This window comes from Apaloderma vittatum, unplaced genomic scaffold, assembly GCF_000703405.1.
Source record: "Apaloderma vittatum isolate BGI_N311 unplaced genomic scaffold, ASM70340v1 scaffold41380, whole genome shotgun sequence".
Lineage (NCBI taxonomy): Eukaryota > Metazoa > Chordata > Aves > Trogoniformes > Trogonidae > Apaloderma > Apaloderma vittatum.
In genome coordinates this window covers 1-22,022 of record NW_009695837.1, presented here as the reverse complement: position 1 = coordinate 22,022, position 22,022 = coordinate 1, and the positions used below count along the sequence as shown (strand labels likewise).

General features: G+C 40.6%; 1 protein-coding gene across 1 annotated transcript; it reads left to right on the top strand.

Annotated features, from left to right (window-relative positions):
• Positions 1-527: 527 nt before the first annotated feature.
• On the top strand, positions 528-17,686 carry LOC104269831 (ninein-like; the record flags this gene model as incomplete). The annotated part of the gene is made up of 12 exons (XM_009872529.1): positions 528-597; positions 1,606-1,821; positions 2,237-2,350; positions 3,705-3,827; positions 4,352-4,465; positions 5,206-5,352; positions 6,479-6,658; positions 7,309-7,458; positions 7,694-7,792; positions 11,166-11,357; positions 16,688-16,792; positions 17,477-17,686. Coding segments are annotated over 12 exons (1,720 nt in total), but the record flags the coding sequence as incomplete, so codon positions are not given.
• Positions 17,687-22,022: the final 4,336 nt, after the last annotated feature.

The following is a 22,022-nucleotide window of genomic DNA, read 5'->3' as shown; positions in this document are numbered from 1 at the left end:
CCTGAATTGTTCTATGAGTCTATGATTCTATATTCTGCAAAACTGGAAATGGGCTTATTTCATTGGAAATCCAGTTGGTTGGCAGTCTATTCCTCGTCCTTTTCACCTGTCCTGCCCATTCCTAAGGCCAAAGCTGTGGCTAAACTGTCAGGGTCTGGATGACCCAGTAACACCTACGAAAACGGGACCTACTTAAGAGCTGAACGGATTCAATTCTTGCTTCAGCGAAGGCAGAGTTCGTTGGGCTGGTGTAGCCTTAGAAAAGGCAGGAGGTGGTACAGTGTGACAGAGTATTTCAGTGACTTGTTCTTTGGCAAGTAGAGAATCACCTGTGATCCTGGGAGTATTCCTCCCTTCTAGAAAAGAACCACATGGTGCCCCTTAAGGAATTGAGCACTTGCCAAGTCTATGCAAAACCGTGAAGCTAAGCGGTAAATAAATATCCAGAACTGTCTTTTCTGGTGATGTCAAACCCCAGCCTGTTCCTGTAGGCCTGCATATTAATGGGCTTTCTTCTTTTTCCTTAGGCAAAAGATAGAGGCTGTGAGAAAGGAGAAGGTGGCTGTACAGAAGATGGTTGACAACCTGAAAAAGCAGGTAGGCAGACTGAGCCCATAACCTCTGCTGTGGAAACCATCACTGTCTTAGATCATCACAACAGGAGTAGAAAATGACCATTATATACACCTGAACTTTTTGAGAACTGTCCTCATTAACTGTGGGATGGGGCTTGTTTGACCTGTTCCAAAGACAGCTGCAACACTGCTGTAACTAACTCACAGGCTTGAGAGCCGTAGTCCACTTGGAAAGTTTGGCTTAATAGAAATACCAAGTCAAAAATCTTTCCTTTTGTAGTCTTTGTGGGTAGTGCTCTGCAGTAGCCCATGGGAAATGGAGGTTATGTGACTCAGCCTCTACTTATTTCCCAGCTAGCTGGGTCTAGGAATGTTGCCAGCCGTGACCCTTTGCTCGTATCCATGAGACTGCTACTTTTATTTTAAGGGTGGTTTCTTATGCTAGGCAAAGTAGATGGCTTAAGTAACTCTTTCGTTTATGGCCCTCTTCATATCGCTTAGTAAAATTCTGCTTGCTCAGAATAATCTCCTAGCTTCCCAGCATAACTGTCAGGACAAGATGGTCTTTCGAGGTCCCTTCCAACTCCTAACGTTCTGTGATCCTGTGAAAATACAGATCAGCGTGGCAAAGGGAAGGAGGAAGAGAGTGGTGTGCCAGATGACTGTTACCATAACTGATATAATTATGAGAAAATAACAGTTTATGAGGCTGCCCATGCATGCAGCAGGCCGTCAGGATGATTCCTAAACAGTTGATTTGCCCTAAAATTAGGGCACAAAGCAAGTTAAATAGGCTTTAAGGAAATAAAACAAGCAGTGCTACTGACTGTTATGTGGAGTACAGTTAATTGCTATGTCCCACCACTCAGAGTCACCGTTTTGTGATTCTGTTGTCTTGGCTACGCCATTGAGTTGGAGTGACACTGTCAGGTTTTTTAATCATCTTAATAGAAAAGGAATGTGGTGGGTTTTTTAAAATCTACTCTGTGCTGTGGAAGCAGTCATAACTGACACTGCTGTGCCAATGCAGGTAGCCGATCTGAAGACCAGGAACCAAGAGCTGGACTCTGAAAATACAGAACTTAGCCAGAGGAACTCCAAAAATCAAGCAGACGTGCAGGATCTTAATCAGCAGCTGGCAAGGGTACTCAAGCAAAAGGAAAGAGAGGAAGGAAGATGTACGCTGGAAGAATGGGAAAAGGAGAGACTAGCATTGAAAGAGGAACTGGAAAACTCCAAAGTGAAGGTATAGGAACACGCTGTCTCTAGTGGTGTGGAAGGATGGAACTTTTAGGAACTTTTAGGAACACACAGGCCGTGTGGAATGTGGGTCCCTTTCACAAGCTATGCATGGTCTTTCAAAGTTGCGCTTCCCTAAGGACTACCCAAGAGCAGGGAGGCTCATGGCAGGGAGGTTGGGTTAGATGATCTCTAAGGTCTCTTCCAACCTAAGCCATTCTATAATTCTAAGTCTGCAGGATTGTCCTGAAATTGGAGCTTAGTGATGCTAAACATTTACCTGCGTTTTCCAGCATGCCTGTTCTGTTCAGTCCAGCATCGTGCCAGCCCTAACCCATGTTGCCGGCTGCAGCACCCTCTGGTTAACTTTTTCACCTTAGGAGACACGCAGAGTAATGATCTGAGTGTTTTGCTTTTCGCAGTCATCAAATATGGTGTCTTCCTTGGAGATGGAGCTGTCAAAAATGAAGGTTCAAGCTCATATATTGGAGCAGCAGAACCATATCCTCAAGCAGGAACTCGAGAAGACAAAACAGGTAGGGCATTCTATTTGAGTGCCATCAGACAATGCTGGCCCACTCTTCATGTGCCCAGCCTCTCTTACTTGAGTTGGAAACAGTTAATTTATTTAAAGAAATGACATAACAGTAGGGAAATATAAATCCTCTTGAAACAATCTCTGGGTATAATGCACAGTTGCTCAGATAAGGTTGGTTTCATTTGGCCTTTGCCAAAAAGTCTTCCAGAGTAGTGGATCTACGAAGATGGGCTTTGACAACGAAGACAAAGATTTAAAGCTGGAATCAAAGAATAGACAGGGCTTTTAGTCTGTACAGACAGAATAAGTAGGGGACCGTTTTCCTGTGTAGCTGGTGATACCAGTTTAGCTCTGTTTAAGGACTGGTTTCTTCCAGCATGTCCTCTTGGAGAGAATTCCTGTTGCTCAACTCCTCTGGAGACACTGATATCTCACAGCTTCTGAGGATTATTTCCTGGAGGGCTTGGTTATCACCTGTATAAACATGGTTCAACTGGCTGTAGATACATGCAAATAAGCATAGATAATGAAGGCCACAATGAGTTAATGGCCTGAAACTGCAAGAGGGTAGATTTAGATTAGATGCGAGGAAAAAATTCTTCACCATGAGAGTGGTGAAGCACTGGCCCAGGTTGCCCAAGGAAGTCGTAGATGCCCCATCCCTGGCAGTGTCCAAGGCCAGGTTGGACGGGGCTTGGAGCAACCTGGGCTAGTGGGAGAGAGGTGTCCCCACCCACAGCAGGGGGGTTGGACGGAGATGATCTTCAAGGTCCCTTCCAACCTTAATCATTCTATGATTCTGTAAGTTAGGTCTCCTGATCAGGGCTCCACAAAGTATCTTCTTTACAGCATAAAGCACTCACTTGATGCACCCAGTGCTTAGGATAGATAATGGTCTTAAAAAGGAAAAGCAGCTGAAGCCTATTCAGTAAAGAGTGGATTGTGGCTTCAGCATAATTACAGACAGAAGATTGAGCGAGCAAAGACAGAAGAGCACAGGAGAAGGCGTGGCGCTGAGCTAAAGCACTGTGTCAAATGGGAAAAGGGTCAGAAGTCAGGGGTACGGTATTTTTTTTTCCCTTTGCAGAGAAGGACCAACCCTAAAGCAAATCTGAGGGGCCCCGGGGCGGCTAGGGGTCCTTAGCGCTGCTGTTCCAGCAAGGATGACCTGGATCACATGAATGATACTCGTATGGTCTTTCATACCAAATGCAGTACGCTCCACTCTTCCACTCTTATCTGGAACAGGACGGTTGGCCCTGAGGAGAAGAGAAAGCTTTGTGTAACATTTGCACGTAAAAATTCTGAAACGGCACAGAAATGCAGCTGGGAGGGGTTTGTTTTTTCCACAGTTGCCCAGATGTCCTGACCTCTCTGACCTCCAAAATGAAGTTTCGAGCTTAATTACTAAAAATGAAAAGCTGCAGAAGGAAAAAGAAGCCCTGAGTGAGGAATTAAACAGATGCATTGATAAGGTAAGGAGGAACTGCAAATCCACATCACTGCCTACATGCTGTAATAGGCTGTTAAAATTCTTACATCATTATCTCTATCACCCTAACCTGTAAAACTACTTTGGATTTTTTTTTTCTTACCTTCAAGCAATATAAAGGCCTAATTGCCGCTGCCTTTTTTTCTTAACCAATCTTAAATAGAGAACTTAAATCCTGGAGCTTTACTTTAATTTGATTACGTAGAAAATTCCAAACATTGCAAGGAACAGAGGCCTGGATATAAATATTGCAGCAGGACAAGGAAGACAGTGTTCTTGCACTTTTATTGCACCTCCTAACATATTATAACTCCAAACTCAAGCAGCGTAACTAGTATGCACGCTATAAATAATGGTCCTGTTGTGTGGGCTGGGAGCTGAGGAGTCCTTTCACTCTCCTGTGTTTTCTTTGAGTAGCTGCAGTTGCCTCTAGTTTAACTCTTAAAGTCAAATTGAGTTAAAGAAAATCCTGAATGCGTCAGGCTTACCAATGTAATCTTATTTCAGGTAGCTAAGGTAAGCTGCTTAGAGAATGCAATTGGCAGCTTGAAGCAGGAGCAGAAGTCCTGGGAACAGCAGAGTCAGACACTGAAAACGCAACTCACCGCTTCACAAGAGAAGGTATAAGAGTGATTTTTTTTTTTTTTTTTTTTTGGTTATGGCTCTGGATCAAACGCATTTTTGTAATCTCTTGTAGTGTCATTAAAAGCAGCTCTAATGTGTGCAAAGATGCCGTGTAGCTAAGAATGCCTTTCAAAGTGACGTTCTTAAAGGACAAGAGGAAACTTGTTCAATGCAACAAGGGACTCTTTTATTTTTTCTATTATTTTTTTTTTTATTCCCAAGAATAAGCTGTGTTTTGCATCTACAACCAAGTTCCTTTTTGCCGATTCCCTGTGCCCAGATATTCCTAAAATACCGCTGAGACTTTGCTGTCGCTCCCGGCTCTTCTGGCAGTGGCTCCTCTCTCTCTGGGCAGGGGAGGGGGAATGAGTGGCTGCTTGGATGAGTACGCTTGGGGTTTCTTGTTGGCCGTGGGCTGCCGGGAAGGATAAATAACTCCAGAGAAATCTTCTCTTCCCAGCATATCATAATAAATACTCGGGGCTGGAAGACACGTCTCTGTTGAATGCAGTATTGTCGCTGTAATCAAAGTGGCTGGCTACCAATTTGGGATGGGAAGTAAAAAAAAAAGTTATGTAGCCTTTTTTAAAGGCAGGCTGTCAGCATGATGACTTCTTCACTCCTTCCATCAGAGACCCCAAACGCGCGTGGTACGTGGTGCCCACGCGTCCTAGCACGCCAAGGTTATGAGAAATGGGGGCCCGGCAAATGCCAAGCTGCGTTACTGCTTGTTACAGGTTCAGAGCCTAGATGAGACGCTGCAAAACGCCAACCTCCAAATGTCCCGGCTGAAATCGGACTTACGGGTGACACAACAGGAGAAGGAAACTCTTAAACAAGAAGTGATGTCTTTACACAAGCAGCTGCAGAATGCCAACGAGAAGGTAACGGACCTCGGGTGCCTCAGACACAGTCAGTTTTGTGTGCCAGGGTTTACGGGCACTAGCTGCTGCTTTTCTGCAGCCTGCCACTGGAGCCAGCTGATTTCTTTAGGCTGATTCATCTGTTAAAAGGACACAAATAGTGCTACGGCCTTTAGCAAGTAGAGAGTTACATCGATTTTTTTTTTTTTTTTTTTAAAAGTGATATAAAGCTAATAATTTAAAAAAAAAAAAGCTGAAAAGAGGTGGGTACAAAAAAAAGCTCTATTTTAATTAAACCGGAAAAGCACTAAATACAGAAGATTTAAGTTAGCCAACTGTAATTTATCTTGTTGGATTGTATACAATGTGCAGATTTCAGATTTATTTTTTAAAAACGCATTTTCGGTTTTGGACGTGAGGGCAGGCAATGTTCAGCCCATCTCCTGAGTCTCCATTCTTCCCTAAAGAGATCTCCTGCACGAAAAAATAAATACATGGATAATGTCCGAGTTTACACCTGTCAACTACAAACATACTACAGTCAAACTAGCAGCTGATGGAGGATCTAATTTTCAGTTAAACTTGATTTTGAGAGGCGCAGTGTTTCCTCAGCCTCTCTGAACTGATGAGGAACTGCAACTGAAGGAGGTTGTAGACAGCAGTCTTGGGATTGGTGTTATAAATTCAGTGAGTAATTTGGCTTGTTCGCCAGGTAATTAAGGAATACTTGATGTCTGCATGGAAAAGAGGCTGTTTCAGAATTGTACAACAGGAACTAAATTACAGCTGTTACCAAATAACATGTAATACTGAGTTTTGTTATTTGCTTGGTGAGGCTGTGAAATGGAGCACAAATTGCCTTTCGGTTTTTTAGGGTTTTTATTGTGGCATTGAACCCCATGTGCTCGTATCAGCCGTTCAGGCACACAGCTATCAACTGTGATTTCTGCAAAAGGGGGTTTGCACAGTGATGAGTATGTTGGGTTTCGTAGCAGAAACCGATGCGTAGGTTGGGAGGAAGATGGGGATCCTGCGACTTTCGAGTCCGCAGGGACTGAAAGTCTACTTAAAAGAAACACCCACCTGAATAGAGAAAATGTCTGCTTCTTTGTTTAAGGCCTAACCATGCAATTCTGTCTGTCTTAAGAATCGGGTTCTAGAACGGGCTGTGCCTTCCTCAGGGCTGCAGGACCAACAGAGGCAACTGCACTGGGATGAACTGGTCCAGCTGACAAAACAGGAGCAACAGCTGCTCAGGCAGGAGAATGAGAGGCTGCAGAGAGAAGTCCAGAGCACTAAAACCGACCTGGCTCACTCTAGGGAGAAGGTAACCTGATGAGAAAGCCGGCAGAGCACGCAGGCGGGTCCCTGTGTGCCAGGCAAAACAAAAGTATTTTTGTTCCGCAGTGGGTAATGCAGGAGAGGAATGGTGGGTGTTGGTTTTGAAAAGAAACAGACTCACAGAATGGCCCAGATTGGCAAAGGCCTGAAAGATCATCAGATCATTAACCTGACACTGACAAGTCCTCGAGACATCTGCAGAAAGAACGCGTAATGGAATAGTTTTCCTTTAGATCTGCACCGTGTATGCAGATGCTCTTATGATGTTCCAAACAACTGGAGGTTTTTTGTTGTTTTTTTTTTTTTTATTAAGAAAGAAAAATCCTGGTAACTCTTGTCTAAGATTCCGGTCTGACTTTCAGTCAACACCCTTCAATTTTTTTCTTTCAGACAAACTTCTTAATATTCCAAGTGTTCTTCATGTCTGGGTTCTTGGCTCACAGCCTCAGGCAGGTTATGGGGAAGACAAAGAGAAAGGTCTTTTCTTGCTCAAAACTAAAACACCAAAAAAAAATGCTATGAGTCCAAAATCGATTGATACTCAGTATTTTAGGTGAAGTAGATGTAATTTGATTTTTTTTCTTTTTGAATGGTCTGGAATGTTTTTCCACATTTGTTCATCTCTGACCTCTTTAGATCCGACAGCTGGAATCTACTGTCCTTTCCCTAAAGCACCAAAAGCATCAAAGCCAGTCAGGTATCGTCAAAGCCATAGAGCAAGAGAAATTAAGCTTGAAGAGAGAGTGTGAACAGCTTCAGAAGGAGTTGTCATCTGCAAACAGGAAGGTTAGTTTTAGATTAAAAACAGGTTACCCTGCCTGTTCTTTGTCAGAGATGCTGCCTAACGTTGTCTTATGCATTACTATGAGCAAAATACGACACGTGTCCAAATACTTATGTCTTTTCAGCTTGAATTTTCTCAATGTGCCGTAATTCATGACGTATTGGGGGGAAAAAAAATACCCCAATGGATAAAATAAGAAACTTCTATCGTTCTAAAGAAACTCTTTGTCTTTAATAGATCAGTCAGATGAATTCTCTTGAACGTGAACTGGAAACCAGCTCAGAAAATGAAGGGCTAAGGAAAAAGCAAGTCAAACTGGATGATCAATTAATGGAGGTACTTTTTCAATCAGTATTGGCTGTACCGTGTAGCGCAGGGATTTGTTGCTATCTCACTGAATCTACGAATTTCTTTAAAAACAGCTTCTAGGTGTGTAGGAACAGAGGAAACTAACCAAAACTAAAGGAATTAATCTTTCCTTTGCCTGATCTCATCTTTCATGATCAAGCTGTTTAGTGTGATAAACATGCTTCTTGAGCATGTTGTGCCTCACTGTGATTCATATACGGCTTGAGACATGGAATAAAATAGCAGACAAATTTATTTCTGTGCTTGAGGCAAGGCTAACACTTTCCTCTCTCTTCCTAAAACATATAACCTCAAGTTTCCTCACCAATATTTGCATAATGCTACTCTTTAATGTAGAAACCAGTTCTTATTTACATAGGGAGTAATTTGCTGAATTTAAGCCTTGCGATCTTATCTAGATCATGACAGAGTCAGGATTTACACAACTTGCTGTTAATCTAAAGGCATGAGGGAAAACTTAACTGAGATTCTTCCAAAGCCAGCTGTAAATGTGGGTGCTTGTTCGGTCCTGCTGGAGACAGAGCATGCTGGATGTTATGAGAACTGCCTAATTCTTAGGTACAAGCTTAACTGTGTTAAATTAGTGTATCCCTTAAGGTCAGGCTAGACCTCTGGATTGTCTCTTGGCACTCTTGCCTGAACCTGATGTCTTGAATTTGAGTTTAAAACACAGCATAAAAAAAACTACACACAAAAAAAGACTTGTACCATAAATCAAAGCATCTTCTAGATGAGGCTTCTACAACACTGTTTATCAGAAGACTTCATGCTTTTCATCAAGAGGGCAAATGGAAAACATGTTAGGGTGAATATGTTACGTAATTAGCTATAAAATTGTAAAAATATGATTAGAAAAGATTTTGACTGAAAGAACTGTTTACCTGTCCTGTGTTTTTATTTTTATCATCTTAATTAAGCTTTGGGAAAATTCTAGACATAGTTAAACCCTTCTAGACATAGTCAAACCCTTTAGTACAAACAGCAAGCACAGAATTGTGTTTTTTCCAAATTTTGTATTTCAACCATGCAGGACATTCGTTACTCCTAATAACATTTTCCCAGCAGGTGTGTGTAACATTCACGTAGCACTTTTACGACTTCTAACTTTCTCTTTTGTGCCTGTTCTCCTTTTTTTTGTTCGTGGCTAACCTGTCTAGAACTCAGTGGTTGGAACTAGCAGAGAAGGGTGCAGTTCTCTCTCTGAAATAGTGTGCGAAGGTAGAGCAATCATTTTCAATGTACTCCCATAGCATGGACAAAACATTTCTTTCTTGTATGGATTTTTTTTTGTTTAATTTTTATTCTATCTGTAAAGAAGCCACTCTTCATTTTAATTTTTTTTTCACTTGGCCAGCTGCACTAAGTTCTTTGTGGTTAGTACATTGTGCAGTTTGATTCCATGTGCCACGAAATCCCACGCTTCTAAGGCATTGCTGTGAAAACGGGGAGAAATAACTGGTAGCATTCACAAGAATTCAACTGATCCTGAGAAAATGAAAAGTGGCTGAACCCCCTCCTAACTCATTGACTGTGAGGCTTGAAGGTGTTTGCATATTGACCTCTGATACCTGCATGCTTTCTCACCAGACTGTCAAATGTTTCCTTAATACTGACATGTGATCGCATTCGGTGTCATCCCTAATAGTTTAGCAAGTTCATTATTGTTCCACTTTCCTCCACAGATGACTATGGTGAGACTATTTTGTTTTCATTAGCCACACAACTGGTATTTATTCTTAAGAGGCTGTTAATTGACTGTTTCTTCAGCTCTTTCACAACATTACAGGAAAGCCTACACAAAAGACTAGCTCCTTTACAGACAAGTTGAGTCAAGAAAACCTCCTGGTAGCTTAAAACAATACAAATAATTTTATTTTAAAGTACTTACCCATCTTCTGCTTACCTAGGCTGGCAGAGATGTACAGGCACTAATGTGGCCAGAAGAGCCACGCCATTATGAAAAGTGCTTATAAGTTGTTTCTGTTATAGATGAACTCAATGACAGAAATGTAATTACAGTTTGAGGCCTTAATTCTGCCACTTGTGACAGGAAAATTTGAAACCACTAACAGAATCGTATATGCCCTTTCCTAAGGGAACTGAATAACGGCTTTGAGATAACAGCGGAGAATTATATGATGTGGTCAGATGAACTTTAGGGGAAGAAAGTATTCATCTTTTACAAATTCAAGCTGCAAACCAGCTTGTCTGAAACACCAGGGGTTTTATTGTACTATGAGCTATTATCACTGTGAGCTGCCCTCACCTGGATTTTACTTAGTAGAAAAATGCTAAATTATCTCATGTGACTATCTTAGCTCTCAAAATTGTCTGAAAGTTCATCTATTGAGCCGGTTTATCTAAGCGTGGGACAAGTCTGCTCTGAGGTGCTCTTTTTGCTGGCAAGGACTATCAGGAAAGCGACCCTTTTGTCCCACAGGATGCCTAGTTTTACCAACTAAAATACTTCTCTGGCAGAATAACTTCACGAAGTTATGCCTGTACTATTTGTTGGTATATACTACCTTTACGTTACGTGGACTTGCCGATCCATTTGGTAATCTTTTTTTCTTTAACAAAAGCAAGATTTAAATTTGGAATTAGACTACTTCAAATAACTGTGTGCATCTATATCGCTAGGGCCCCTCTGAGCACACTTTTGCTTATGAGGTGCAGACACTCAGGTCTCCAGACTTGCTATCAAACTCTGTTTGTGGCATGTCTTCAAATGAAAATCGTAAAATGTGTACACTTCTACAGTTTGTAGCAAAATAGGAAAGAGACACGGGTCTCTAGATACTGAATTCTGAGTGTAATACAGCAGCTGGCATCAAGTTAACTTCAGTCTTCCTACATTACATTGAAAATTTGGTTTGAGAATGCTATCCCCCCCATCCTAGATTAAAGATGAGAAATAATCAGCACTGGCAGATCTCTTCAACCTGCCACCTGCTAGTGCTTTTATTTGTAAGTGGATGCTTTTTTTTCAGAAGAGCTGCTGAGATCAAGGTTCAAATTTAAAAGGATTTTTAAAAAAGCTCACCAGAGGCCCATTTAACTTTGACAGGATTTTGTCAGAAACTCAGTGAATTTGTAATTCAGGTCAGAAATTATGAACTGGATCACCTTAGACATCAGAACCGCACACAAAGATGCATCTTTTCTCATGGGAAAGAGAAAAGTTGTCTATTTAGCTTCCGTTATTGAGCTCAGCCTTGTTTCTTTGACGCGCCAGAGAGCAAACCATTGCCTTGCGCGTCACCAAAAGCTACCTTGGTGTGACGGTTCGGCAGCGCCGCTTTCTCCTTTTTCCTGACGGCCGCTTGGCTTTACTCTTCAGATGCTCCACTCCAGCGCCAGTGTGATGCTTAACCAACCTCCGCACTCCCGGGAGCTCCAGCAGCAAGGCTGTGCCACGGTGCCCAAGGAACAGTTCCTGCAGCTCCAACACCAGCTGCTCCAAGCAGAGAGGAGGAGTCAACGTCTTCAGGAAGAACTTGAAAGTAGACACCCGGAAACAAACATGCAACAGGTAAAGCTCTCCTTACTCTGCAGGTCACAACTTTAAATCTGGTTAGTTTTCTTAAGTTTTTGTTTGGATTTTTTTTTTTTTACAATTCTGATGAGATCCGTTCTCTGTTTATGCCAGTTCAAAACTTAAAACTTCTTCTACTGAAGATAGGTACGAACCAAACCTCTTGTTACTGAGCATATTTAGCCTGAGCCATAGCTTAATTCTAATAGTCGTCTTAGTCTTTTTGAAATAAAAAGCACTGGCATCCATATTCGACTGGCTTTTCTGCATCTGATCAACATGCAGTGTTTATAGGGTTGGGTTCTTTGTTTTTTTGGTTTTTGTTTTTTTTTTTCTTAATGCCCATGTCTGGAACCATTGTTTTAAAAAAAAGACACTACACTACATATTGCACAAGCACATACCCATCCCACGTAAAATATTAGTTTGGGTTGTTGCTGTCACGTGGAGTTCTGTCAGCTGCAGTAAAGCAGAATAAAAAATTAATCCTTTTTCTAAGGTCAGCCTATGTTCATTATTTGGCTGTAAGACAAGACATTGTCTGCAGAACACTGTTACTGTTAGACAGAAACTTCTATGTTGGCATTTCTGGGGCAGAGGAGATAAAAAAAATTCAAATTCCAAGGAAGATACACAGTGTACATATTGGGCAGAGTTGCTTTTAGTGTTGTTTTGATTTTTGGCATATAAAACTGAATGAGAGGCAACAGGTAGAAAACAAAATCAGGCTTGGGGACTAGGCTTGCCAAAAGACTCTTTTCTTCAAGAAGTAACTGAACCTCTAAAGCTTTGGCTCAGGCCATAGGTCTTAAGACAAAAATTATAATATTATTTTACGAGGAAAGATAAAGCTCTAAATAACCTAGATAAAATACTAACATTTCATTGATGTGTTAACAGAAAAAAAATGCCTTTGCAGTGTAAACTCAGATTACAGTTCCACTTTTAAAAAATTAGTAAGACCAAGACTTTGAAGCTCAAAAATCCCTAAGGGTGTTAATTGGGTATTCTGGAAAAAAAGGTATTATCAAAAGAGAGTATTTGCAGTAACAGTTTTTAAAGTTTCCTAAACCAGGAGTAAGGATTATTTCTCAAGAAAGGCCTAAAATCAAAAAGTTCCCCTCCAAAAAAATCCTTAACAGCAAATAATGTAGGATAAGTGAAAAGAAATCAATTGTAAGGTTCTCTGCCTTTCAGCCGAGTCCCGTAGGGTAATGCACTTGGTCAGAGGCAATGGACAGCAGAGCGTGCAGTTTAATTTTTGAAATCAATAAAAGCTGTATTAAAGCAGCAGCATCTGCAGCCTAATGTGCTGTGTGTTGCATGAGGACTGATCACTTTGTAATTTTGCCTTTGAAAGTCTGCAGAAGAATTTTCAAATTAGTCACATCCCGGAACTTGTAGTTCTACAGATAAATTGCTTCTGTGTTTCCTGTAAAAGCTTTTATTCTGGAAGGCTTCAGGAATTTCAAAATACTTGGAGAGGCTTTGCAAATATTTGCTGTCAATGCACTAATGCACTTTATCCTTTTAATTTTTTTCTCTTACATTTGTTTTTTGCATAAAGTGGATTGTGATTCTGGTTTATGACTCCAACAGCTTTTCTTCATGGGCTTTACTAGATAACTTTTTAAGATCATTACTTAACACACGCATTCAACAACTATAAACCATCTGTTGTAGTTTGTCTTGGCTTTGACATTCTCCTGTAAGCACATCTCGCTTTGATTCTCTGTTGATTTTGCTTCGTCATCCTGATTTCTAGGGTTAACATTTAGTTGAGCTTATGTCCATTTTAATGTCCCCTTTAGCATCTTGAAAAATTGCATCCTTAATCCCTCTCCATCATCTTTTCACCAGTGAGTACAATGTCAGGTTGTCTCCATGCTCTCTGTGTAAATTTAATCACCTGGTTGTGCTGCTGCTTTGCACTTTGCAGCTTGCTTAGATCCCGAATTCTTCTGTATAACAAGGTTTCCAAAGTTATCCCCTCCCTTTTTTTTTCCTTCTTTTTTTTTAATTAATTATTTTGTGTTCATCGTGCTTTGCCATTTTCATTGCTTTTGGATCATGGCTACGGCGCACTGTGTTTTCATTCATTTTTATGGTCAGTCTTGAGCTTTTGACTTCCCAAAGGTTACTGTGATACGTTCAGTCCTGAGACTTTTTGACTGTGTTAACTCGTCTGGACTGTTCTGAACTTCAAATGACTGTTTCTGCTGTGCCTAGTGCTGTGATTCCTCCCTGCTGCACAGCAGCAATTGCCATATTTGTTCTCATATTCCATGCTCAATAACTAGATTTGGGAGCCTGTTAATGACCCGATCTTTTCATAAGTTCTCTCAGAACCTCTGCTAACCAGTATTTTTGTTTGGAGCACGCAGAATTGCTCAGCTTCCCCTTTCTTCAGCTCTTCATTTCAAAATTCAAATCCCCTCTAACCAACAGGAAAAGACAACTAGGTTTAAAGTAGAAATGCAAGTAAGTTTTTAAGTGATGTCAGTTGGACCCCTTTTTTTTACAAATGCTATTCAGCAATCTGCGAGGACAGATAGAGTTTCCCCTAAGAAACTTAACTGCTTTGCTAATGTAAAAAAAAAAAAATCTTTCAAAACCACTGATGAGACACCTGAGGAGTCCTTACCTCTAGAAAATGCGTCCTGAATGTCTCCTCAACTGCCCACCTGCAGCGCTAACACTAGTGTTTAGAGAAACAGAATATGTGGTTCTCTGCATGCTTTCCTTCTGCGTGTGTTTTTGTCCGTCTTGTGTCGCTTGCTTCGCTTGTATTGGTTTGCTTTTTAAGTATTAAGTACGTATTTCAAAAGAAAAATCTGGATATCAGGGTGAAGTATCCCACTTGCCTTCTTTCTCTAGGCCTTGCTACCGGAGCAGCGAGCAGTGCATGCAGATTCCTACCGGAGGATCGGGCACCTCTGACAGCTTGGCTGCTTGCCATCTCATTCCTTACCATGATAAACACACACAAACACACAAACTGGCATAAGCTGAGAACCTTGAGGATCAAATTATTTTGTGCTTTTTATAAGAGAGAAAAAAACAAAAACAAAGTCTCCGCAGCGTTATTTCATATTTATTTGTCTATAAGCTATTTTGTGGAAATTCAGAAGCTGTCTTGTTTTTTTTTTCAAATACTTTTTATTTATGTTATTTAAAATATGGAGTTGTTCAGCGTGGAAAGAGACTATTTTTCTCAAACGGTACTAATTTTATATGAGATTTGAAGAAAATTTGGGGGTATTTATACTGCATTTTTTTGTATGAGATGTATAAACTTTTTAACAGGGAAAGATGACACTGATGTAAATGAAAAATAAAAAAATTTTTAAACATAATGTCTCTGTCTGAATAGTATTAATAGTTTCAGCTTTATGAAGAAGAATTAACAAGTCTTCAACAACATATGTGTCTTTGATACTGAGGACTGTCACATTGGGACTTCTGGGAAAGATTTGTAATAGGGGATGTATTTAAGTACAGACACTCAGCTTCTCTGTAGCAGATGTACCTGCACATTTAAGAAAAGAATTTGCTTAGCACGTGGGCATATTCTACTGCTGTGGCCATAAAGTAAAAAGGCACAGTACCAGAAAAGGGAAAATTATAACATGCTTGTTCCTTGGATAATATTCCCTAGTGGTTTTTCTTTTGCCTCAAATTACTAGATTAAATTAGATATTTTTTTTAATACTTCAAGAGGTCAGCAAAACACCCCTTCAAGGGCAATGATTTTTCCAGTTGGGAGCCACGAACCGCTCCAGCTGTCTGTTTTCAAAAGATCTTTTTGCTTCTGTCTTTCTGATGACCTTTAAAGCTAATGCCTTGAGCTGGCTTCTCCCATTAAACATGAAACTATATTATCAGTTAGAACATTCTCAAATCAACCTGAAGCCAACCAACAGGGATCACAAGTAATGAGACTGCTATAATTCTTAGTTTCCACTTGCCTACTTGCTCAAGGCTCCTGCAACCACTATGCAGTGCAGCAGTCACTCACAGTTTTGAATTCCAACCAAATTACGAAAATCCCTCAAGATAACTTTGCTAGAAAGTCCCCAGCAAGTTCTGCTTAGCAGTGCTTTTTTATCTGGAAAAATAAAAGCTCGTTTCTATCTGACGTAATGGGTTTTCGATCTTTTTCACAAGTTAAATGATCATATAGGCCCATACATAGACTTAAGGAGTTTTCAGGTGTTACAACAAATAAAAATGTTGAGTGGACTACAGCCCATCCCCTGAGGGCATCTTTCTGCAGCTCTGACTTACCTCAGTTTTCCACTTATCCTCCCCAGCATGCGTGAAGGTACTTGGATTTTGAAGGTGTTTTGGTTTGGGGAAGGTCAGTGCTTTCTCAAAGTTCATCTTCTCAGCCGACTTCTGAGAAGCTAGCATTAAAATAAAGAATTCATTTCTTTCCTCGCAGTCAGTGTCTAAATCTCCCAAGTACAAACAAGCCTTCTTGAAGTTCCTGATGTTTTTAGGTTATTTGGGAAAATTTCACTCTACTGTGTGAGTAACGGGCCCTTTCATGACGCTGAGTTACTACGCTGCCAGTTAGACTGTCTCCTACCTCACGGAAGAAAAAGCACAAGTGTTTTAGAGTTACTATTTGGAAACATTAGGTATAGAAAACTCATCTCAAAAATAAAAGGAAAAAATCAAGTTTGGGATAATAATGTCCTACTTTTTTAGGATATTACTCAATTTAAGGGGGCCGGTTAGCTCAGTCAGTTGAGCATGGCGCTAACAACGCTAAGGTGGCAGGGTTGATTCCCGTTTGGTCCCCATGTGTTGCCTGATCTAGTCGAAAGGTGGCATCCTTGGCGGCAGGGAGGCTGGATTAAATGATCTCTAAGGTCCCTTCCAGCTTAGGCCATTCTATGATTCAAGGGGGCTTTGCATGAGCTAGTTAATAGTGTCAACCATGGCCTTAGAATTTCACTTTAATTTTTTTCTAAAGCCTCTAAGATTTTTATTGGCACTTTGTTTCCCACATTCAACAGAAACATGGCAGCACCTAAGAACAAGAAAATGAAACTGCAGATCCATCACAGTCAGGAGAGGACTTAGAATTTTATATAAATTTTTCTTAGATCTGGTAAACTCAAGTAGAATTTAGACTTGCAAAACTAGTTCAATGCTGCACGTGTCCTTTAAATGTTGCCATAACATTTTGCTTCTATGAGTGGTTTATTATATTCACATATGGAGTGCCAGTTATTTTCTTAAGCGTAAACTGGGAAAAAAAGAAAAGAGACTAGTAAATGTGAACTGATTTTGTTAACTGATTCTCACATACTTTCCAGGAGGGTCATGAGCAGCTTCTAAAAATGCGTATGATGGATGTTGAACAGAAACTCAGGCTTGTGAAGAGGCTTCTCCAAGATAAAGTAAATCAACTGAAAGAACAAGTAAGCGTTCTTACTCTCTTCCTCAAACTGTCCCCATTACTTTTGTAAACAACTAAGTGGGCAAAAGCTGCCAAGCTATTCTTGCTTAGAATAAAGTTAAAGGCGCTTCCCTTTTTTTTTTTTTTTAATGCTTCTGAGCTAAAGCTCAGTGTATTCACCCTAAAACTCCAAATTGGGGGCTGAATCCAGGGCTTGTTAACTTTCTAAAAGCTGTGCTTGTTTGGTGTGCTGATGTGCTTAACGTAAGGAAACAAACATCAAATTCCGGCTAAGTATCCTAACTGGATAAAAGCTGCTTAGAAATGGAGGGGAAAAAAATTTCCTGAAGAATTACTGCACAATCACCGATTTCTTGACACCCACTGCCCTGACACACCCTTTGCTTGAGGGTCTGGAGGACTTTGCTTTGGTCTGGAGGACTCATCTGACAAGGTTCATTTGAAGGCCTCTATCATCTGCCTGATCTCCTTGGAAAGTCTTTTTTTTTCAGTTTCAAAATATTCATAGTATCTATAAAGACACCTTTATAGACACCTTTACCTTAACAAAGGTAAATAAGATGAACAGGTAGATTGTCTTCCTTTGATATTTGAGTTACAGTAAACAGACTCTCTGTCCTAGCGCTGATCTTGCTTTTAATTTTCTTTTCATTTGATGAGTAATCACATTCTATTCACAATTCAGCTTTCCAAGAACACTAAAGCAGATGCAATGGTCAAGGATCTCTATGTCGAGAATGCCCAACTACTGAAGGCTTTGGAGATGACGGAACAGCGGCAGAAAACTGCTGAAAGGAAAAACTATTTACTGGAAGAAAAAATTGCCAACCTCAACAGGATAGTAAAGAACCTGGCATCCCCGTCGTTTAGTTCAGCATCTGAGATAAGGTCGTAGCAAAGCCATTACGTCTGCCACAGTCCCGTGCACTTTACTGAAATGTTAATATTTCAGCTTTTCACTGTGTTGCCTTTTTGGATCGATGAATTTCAGTTAACAGATACCTCCAAGGAGAGGGCAGAGCTAAATCCCAAACCGGACACTGCCAAACGAGAATTTTTGTTTATTCTCCAACTGTTTTTCTGCTAAATTTTGCCTAACAGCAATCTACATGTAAAAAGCAAAAAACAAACTATGTTTTTTCTAGGTTAATTTATGTTGATACTTCAGGTTTAATTTAAAATGTAAACTCAGAATTTATTGTACCGAATCAAATATTCCTGTCTAGACTGAAGCCGAGGCCTAATGCAAACTTACGTTACTGAATTCAAAACTGTAAAATATTTTTGGCTTTCTAGAATACTTCATGGTCGAAACCTAATAATATCAAAAGGTCAGTCTTCAACACTGTCGGTATAGTTGCTGTTGAAAGCAAAACTTGCCTGATTCGGTCTGCGTCCTGCAAACTGGTTCCAGTTTCTGTAAAGCAATATGTTCCACCTCCTGCATTAGGCTTTGGGGTTATTCTTCATGGCTGTCACTCTGCAGAGCTCAGAAAAAAAGTTTTCTTAAAAATATGTAAATAGACTACTGCCTCCAACTAAGTGTAACGGTATTTCATGCAAAAGAATTTCCTAGCTAGCAAACAGACTACTACTTTTATTTTTTTTCAAGTTGTGCTGCCAGATAACTTAAAAATTGTAGAGGCCTTAATTTTTCTGTGTGTTGAACTAAGTTATGCTAAACAAAGGAAGAGTCGCAGAAGTGAAGATGGGAGCGTTGTTTATATAATTTGTAAATTCAGTAAAGCGCTGGAGTATGTTTATTGAGCGACTGGCGGAAGAACAGAGAGGGGGCTCGAAGGATTTCATCGATGAAATCCAGTCTTTAGGCCTCGTGAACGGTGTTTGTTCTGACCGAAGTGGTAAATTTGGAAAGGCCTGTCTTTTTGTAGTAGATCCTAGTGCAGAATCTAAGATTGTAATTAATTGTGAAGAAATGTATTCAATGTGAATATGAAGAACTCAGGGAATAACAGCCTGAATTAGCTTCCTTCAGCTTTATAAATCGTGTCGATAGATGAATATGCATTAGGAAGAGCAGGATAAACCAAACTGTCTTTGGATGAGTGTTACCTTAGCCCTCCTCGACCAACCTGTAGTCATGAAGGTTGAAGAGCATCAAGGTCTGTAGTGCCAGGCAATACCTCCATTTTCGATCGGTCGATGAGGCTGAGGAAATGCGAGTTTTCCAGGAGCACCTTCAAGACCAAGAGGGGTCTGACACAGAAGCAGCTGAATCGGAGCTTGTACAGAACTTATTAGTGTAAATAAATCATCTGAATGCTGTACCCTGCCTCCCTCAGACCACTAAGACACATTTAAACAACGTTGGTAAAACTGGTGAAAGGGGCCACAGCGGCAATACTGGACCTCTTTAGATAGGCAAGAGTTGAGAACGCAGTGAAGTGTTTTGCCTCTGGGGCTGCTAGCGAGGCGACAGCTCTGACCCCATTTGTAATGAGCCAAAAGTCCCCCAGCAACTGGGATGATCCTGCCCACAAGCTGTGGAGTAACTTACAGAAAATGACTTTCACTTGGTACTGGTTAGATCTGTGTCTGTGGGGTTACTTAGCAAGTTTGGAGTGGTGAGGGACTAAACTAGACACACAGGGTATGACCTCCTCTCTCTCCTCCTCTTCCGTTGCTTTACGCAGGCAATATAGTGGAAATGGCAATGCAATCATGTAAGAAGAACGTGTTGGAGTATCACAAAGTCCTTATAAATTACCCCAGTGCAATGCTAAACTACTCTATAAACGCCTACGTGAGGTATTTCTCTAAGTCATCTCACATTAGGGGATTTACGTATCCTGGTTTTCGGAGGCTGCAAACGAATTTTCGCAGATTTGAAACTTGACACAAATTGCATTGATACAAATAGGAGCTTTTTAAAGAAATGAACTAGTAAGATCTTGTTTCTTTTAATATTAATCAGTAAGTGCTATCAGTTAGAACAAACCTCTCCGTGTTCGCACCAGGGCTGTGTGTGAGCAACGTGGTGACTGAGCACACCCTAAAACCATGTCTATGCTAGAGAAACTGGCAAAATTTCAAAGTTCTTCCAGGAAATGATGTAAATAAGGTTCAGAGGCTCAGTTTGGAAGAATACTATTAGCTTGTATCTTGACCTAAGCTTCCGTCTAATGCTCAGCCTGTGACCAAAGTCTGACCACAGAACAGAGGGAATGGGTACTTCAACTATTGTGTGATTAATTTCACGCTACTCCATTTTGAAGGCTAGACTACTTAACTAATTATTTTCATCTCTTAGTAGTTACCAGGCTTTTATAAACCAAACCTACAGATACTTCTAGAGTACAGTACCAAAAAGGGAGCCCGGATGTTGCAGTAGAAGGGAGAAAGGAAGAAAAGGGACTTTGACTTCTCTATTTCTGACCCTATCCTACCTTGCCCTACTTTTCGTCAACTTAGCTTCAAAAATCTAACCTAACTCCGAGAGAGAGGAGGAGGAGAATGTCAGTTGTTTTTTTTTTAGACAAAACTATAATTTCACTGGTGTAGAATTAATTCTAGAAGTGCCTTTCGTATTTACATATTCTAGAGCCTTTCTGTACCGGTTTTGTACTGGATTTGGGACAATACAGGACAATCCCTTCCTGAACAGAGGGAACACAGAGGGAGGTAGTGCTTCTTCCTGACAAGTGTCATGCTGCTTCTTGGTTCATTGTGTCAGCTCAGCAGATAAGCAGCTAGTTTTACAAAGTCCAGGCTACTGAAAAACAAGCATATAAACACCTAAGTTATTAAGTGTTAGTGGTCTTTTGTGCATGAATGTGTCTCCTATGCAGTATAGGCATTTTAAAGATACCAAAGTATTTAATGGTATTGTACCAGTCAAAAGTCACTGAATTTCTAGGCCTCATTCATGCAACAGGTCTTGCCAATTAAGATATTAACTACTTGGTTACCAGAAGGTGTTTTAAATGTTTTCAACTCTTGCTTTACAAATCACTGTGAAATTAAAGGCACGTAGATATCCAAGGCTCGGAGTTTTGGAAGAGGAGAGACCCCAAGTTAAATTTCTCTGCACTAAATTCACACAGTTGAAGTGCTGCTTGTGAATTTAGAATGATTCCAAAGTATACCTTGTCGGATTCTCCAGGTACTACTTCAAGTACAAGGAAAATTTAAATCTCTGAATTCTGATTGGGAAAGGATTGTAACATTTCATTTTATTTTAGCCAGATTGTGTGTAAGGTAGAGCATGGGACAGTGTGGATTATCAAGAGTAAACTCCTTTTGTTTACTTTCAGCAAATGATATCACGTCTCTCAGGTTTTCCATCATTTACCTGTTAAAGTCTTCTGTCTGGTGTCAGATGCTGTCATTTCATGACAAATAACTTCTGTATAAATGAAAACAATTGTATTTTTTTTTCTATTGAGTTTGTTTCGTTTCAGTGTAATATATTGTCTTTACAACATCATGTAAAACTGAAAGATGAACCACCTTACACATTATTTATAACGAATGTAAAAAAAAAATTAAAAATTACTGTATGATCCATACTTGTGTCTTGTTTTTTATCCAACTTCCCATGGAAGTCTCAGGTACTTCAAGTAGTGTCTGCAAATTCACCACAAGGCATACAGAAAGATATAGTAAAATAACCTGGCAGTTTGGCAGCTACTAAAAGTAGTTTCTTCCATTATGAAAGTATAAAACTGATTAAAGTGTAAAAATCCGAATGCACCTCTCAGTTTATTTTCAGGGACACCCTGTGCTCAGCTGAAGTCGCATACCTATTCTTCACGTTTATATGGAAAATACCGAGTACTCCTCGTGTGCCTCTCCCGTGTAACCTTCCAACAGTCGCTCCTTTGGTGATGGCCATGGAAGGTGAAGCAGCCGGTACCCCCGGGCAGCTGGTACCTCCCGCAAGCACAACGGCCGCAGCCACTGACCTCCTCTGGAGCCCCACAGAATCCAAGAACTTCCCAGATTGGAAAAAACCTTTAAGATCAAGTCCACCTGTCAACCCAGCAATGCCAAGACCACCACTAACCCATGGCCCTGAGCACCTCAGCTAGCCAGCTTTTAAACCCCTCCAGGGATGGGGACTGCACCACTGCCCTGGGCAGCCTGTGCCAGGACTCAACACCCCTTTTGGTAAAGAAATTTTTCCTAATATCCAATTTAAATCACCCTTGGTGCAACTTGAGGCCGTTTGCTCTTGTTTTAATGCTTGTTACTTGGGAGAAGAGACCAAC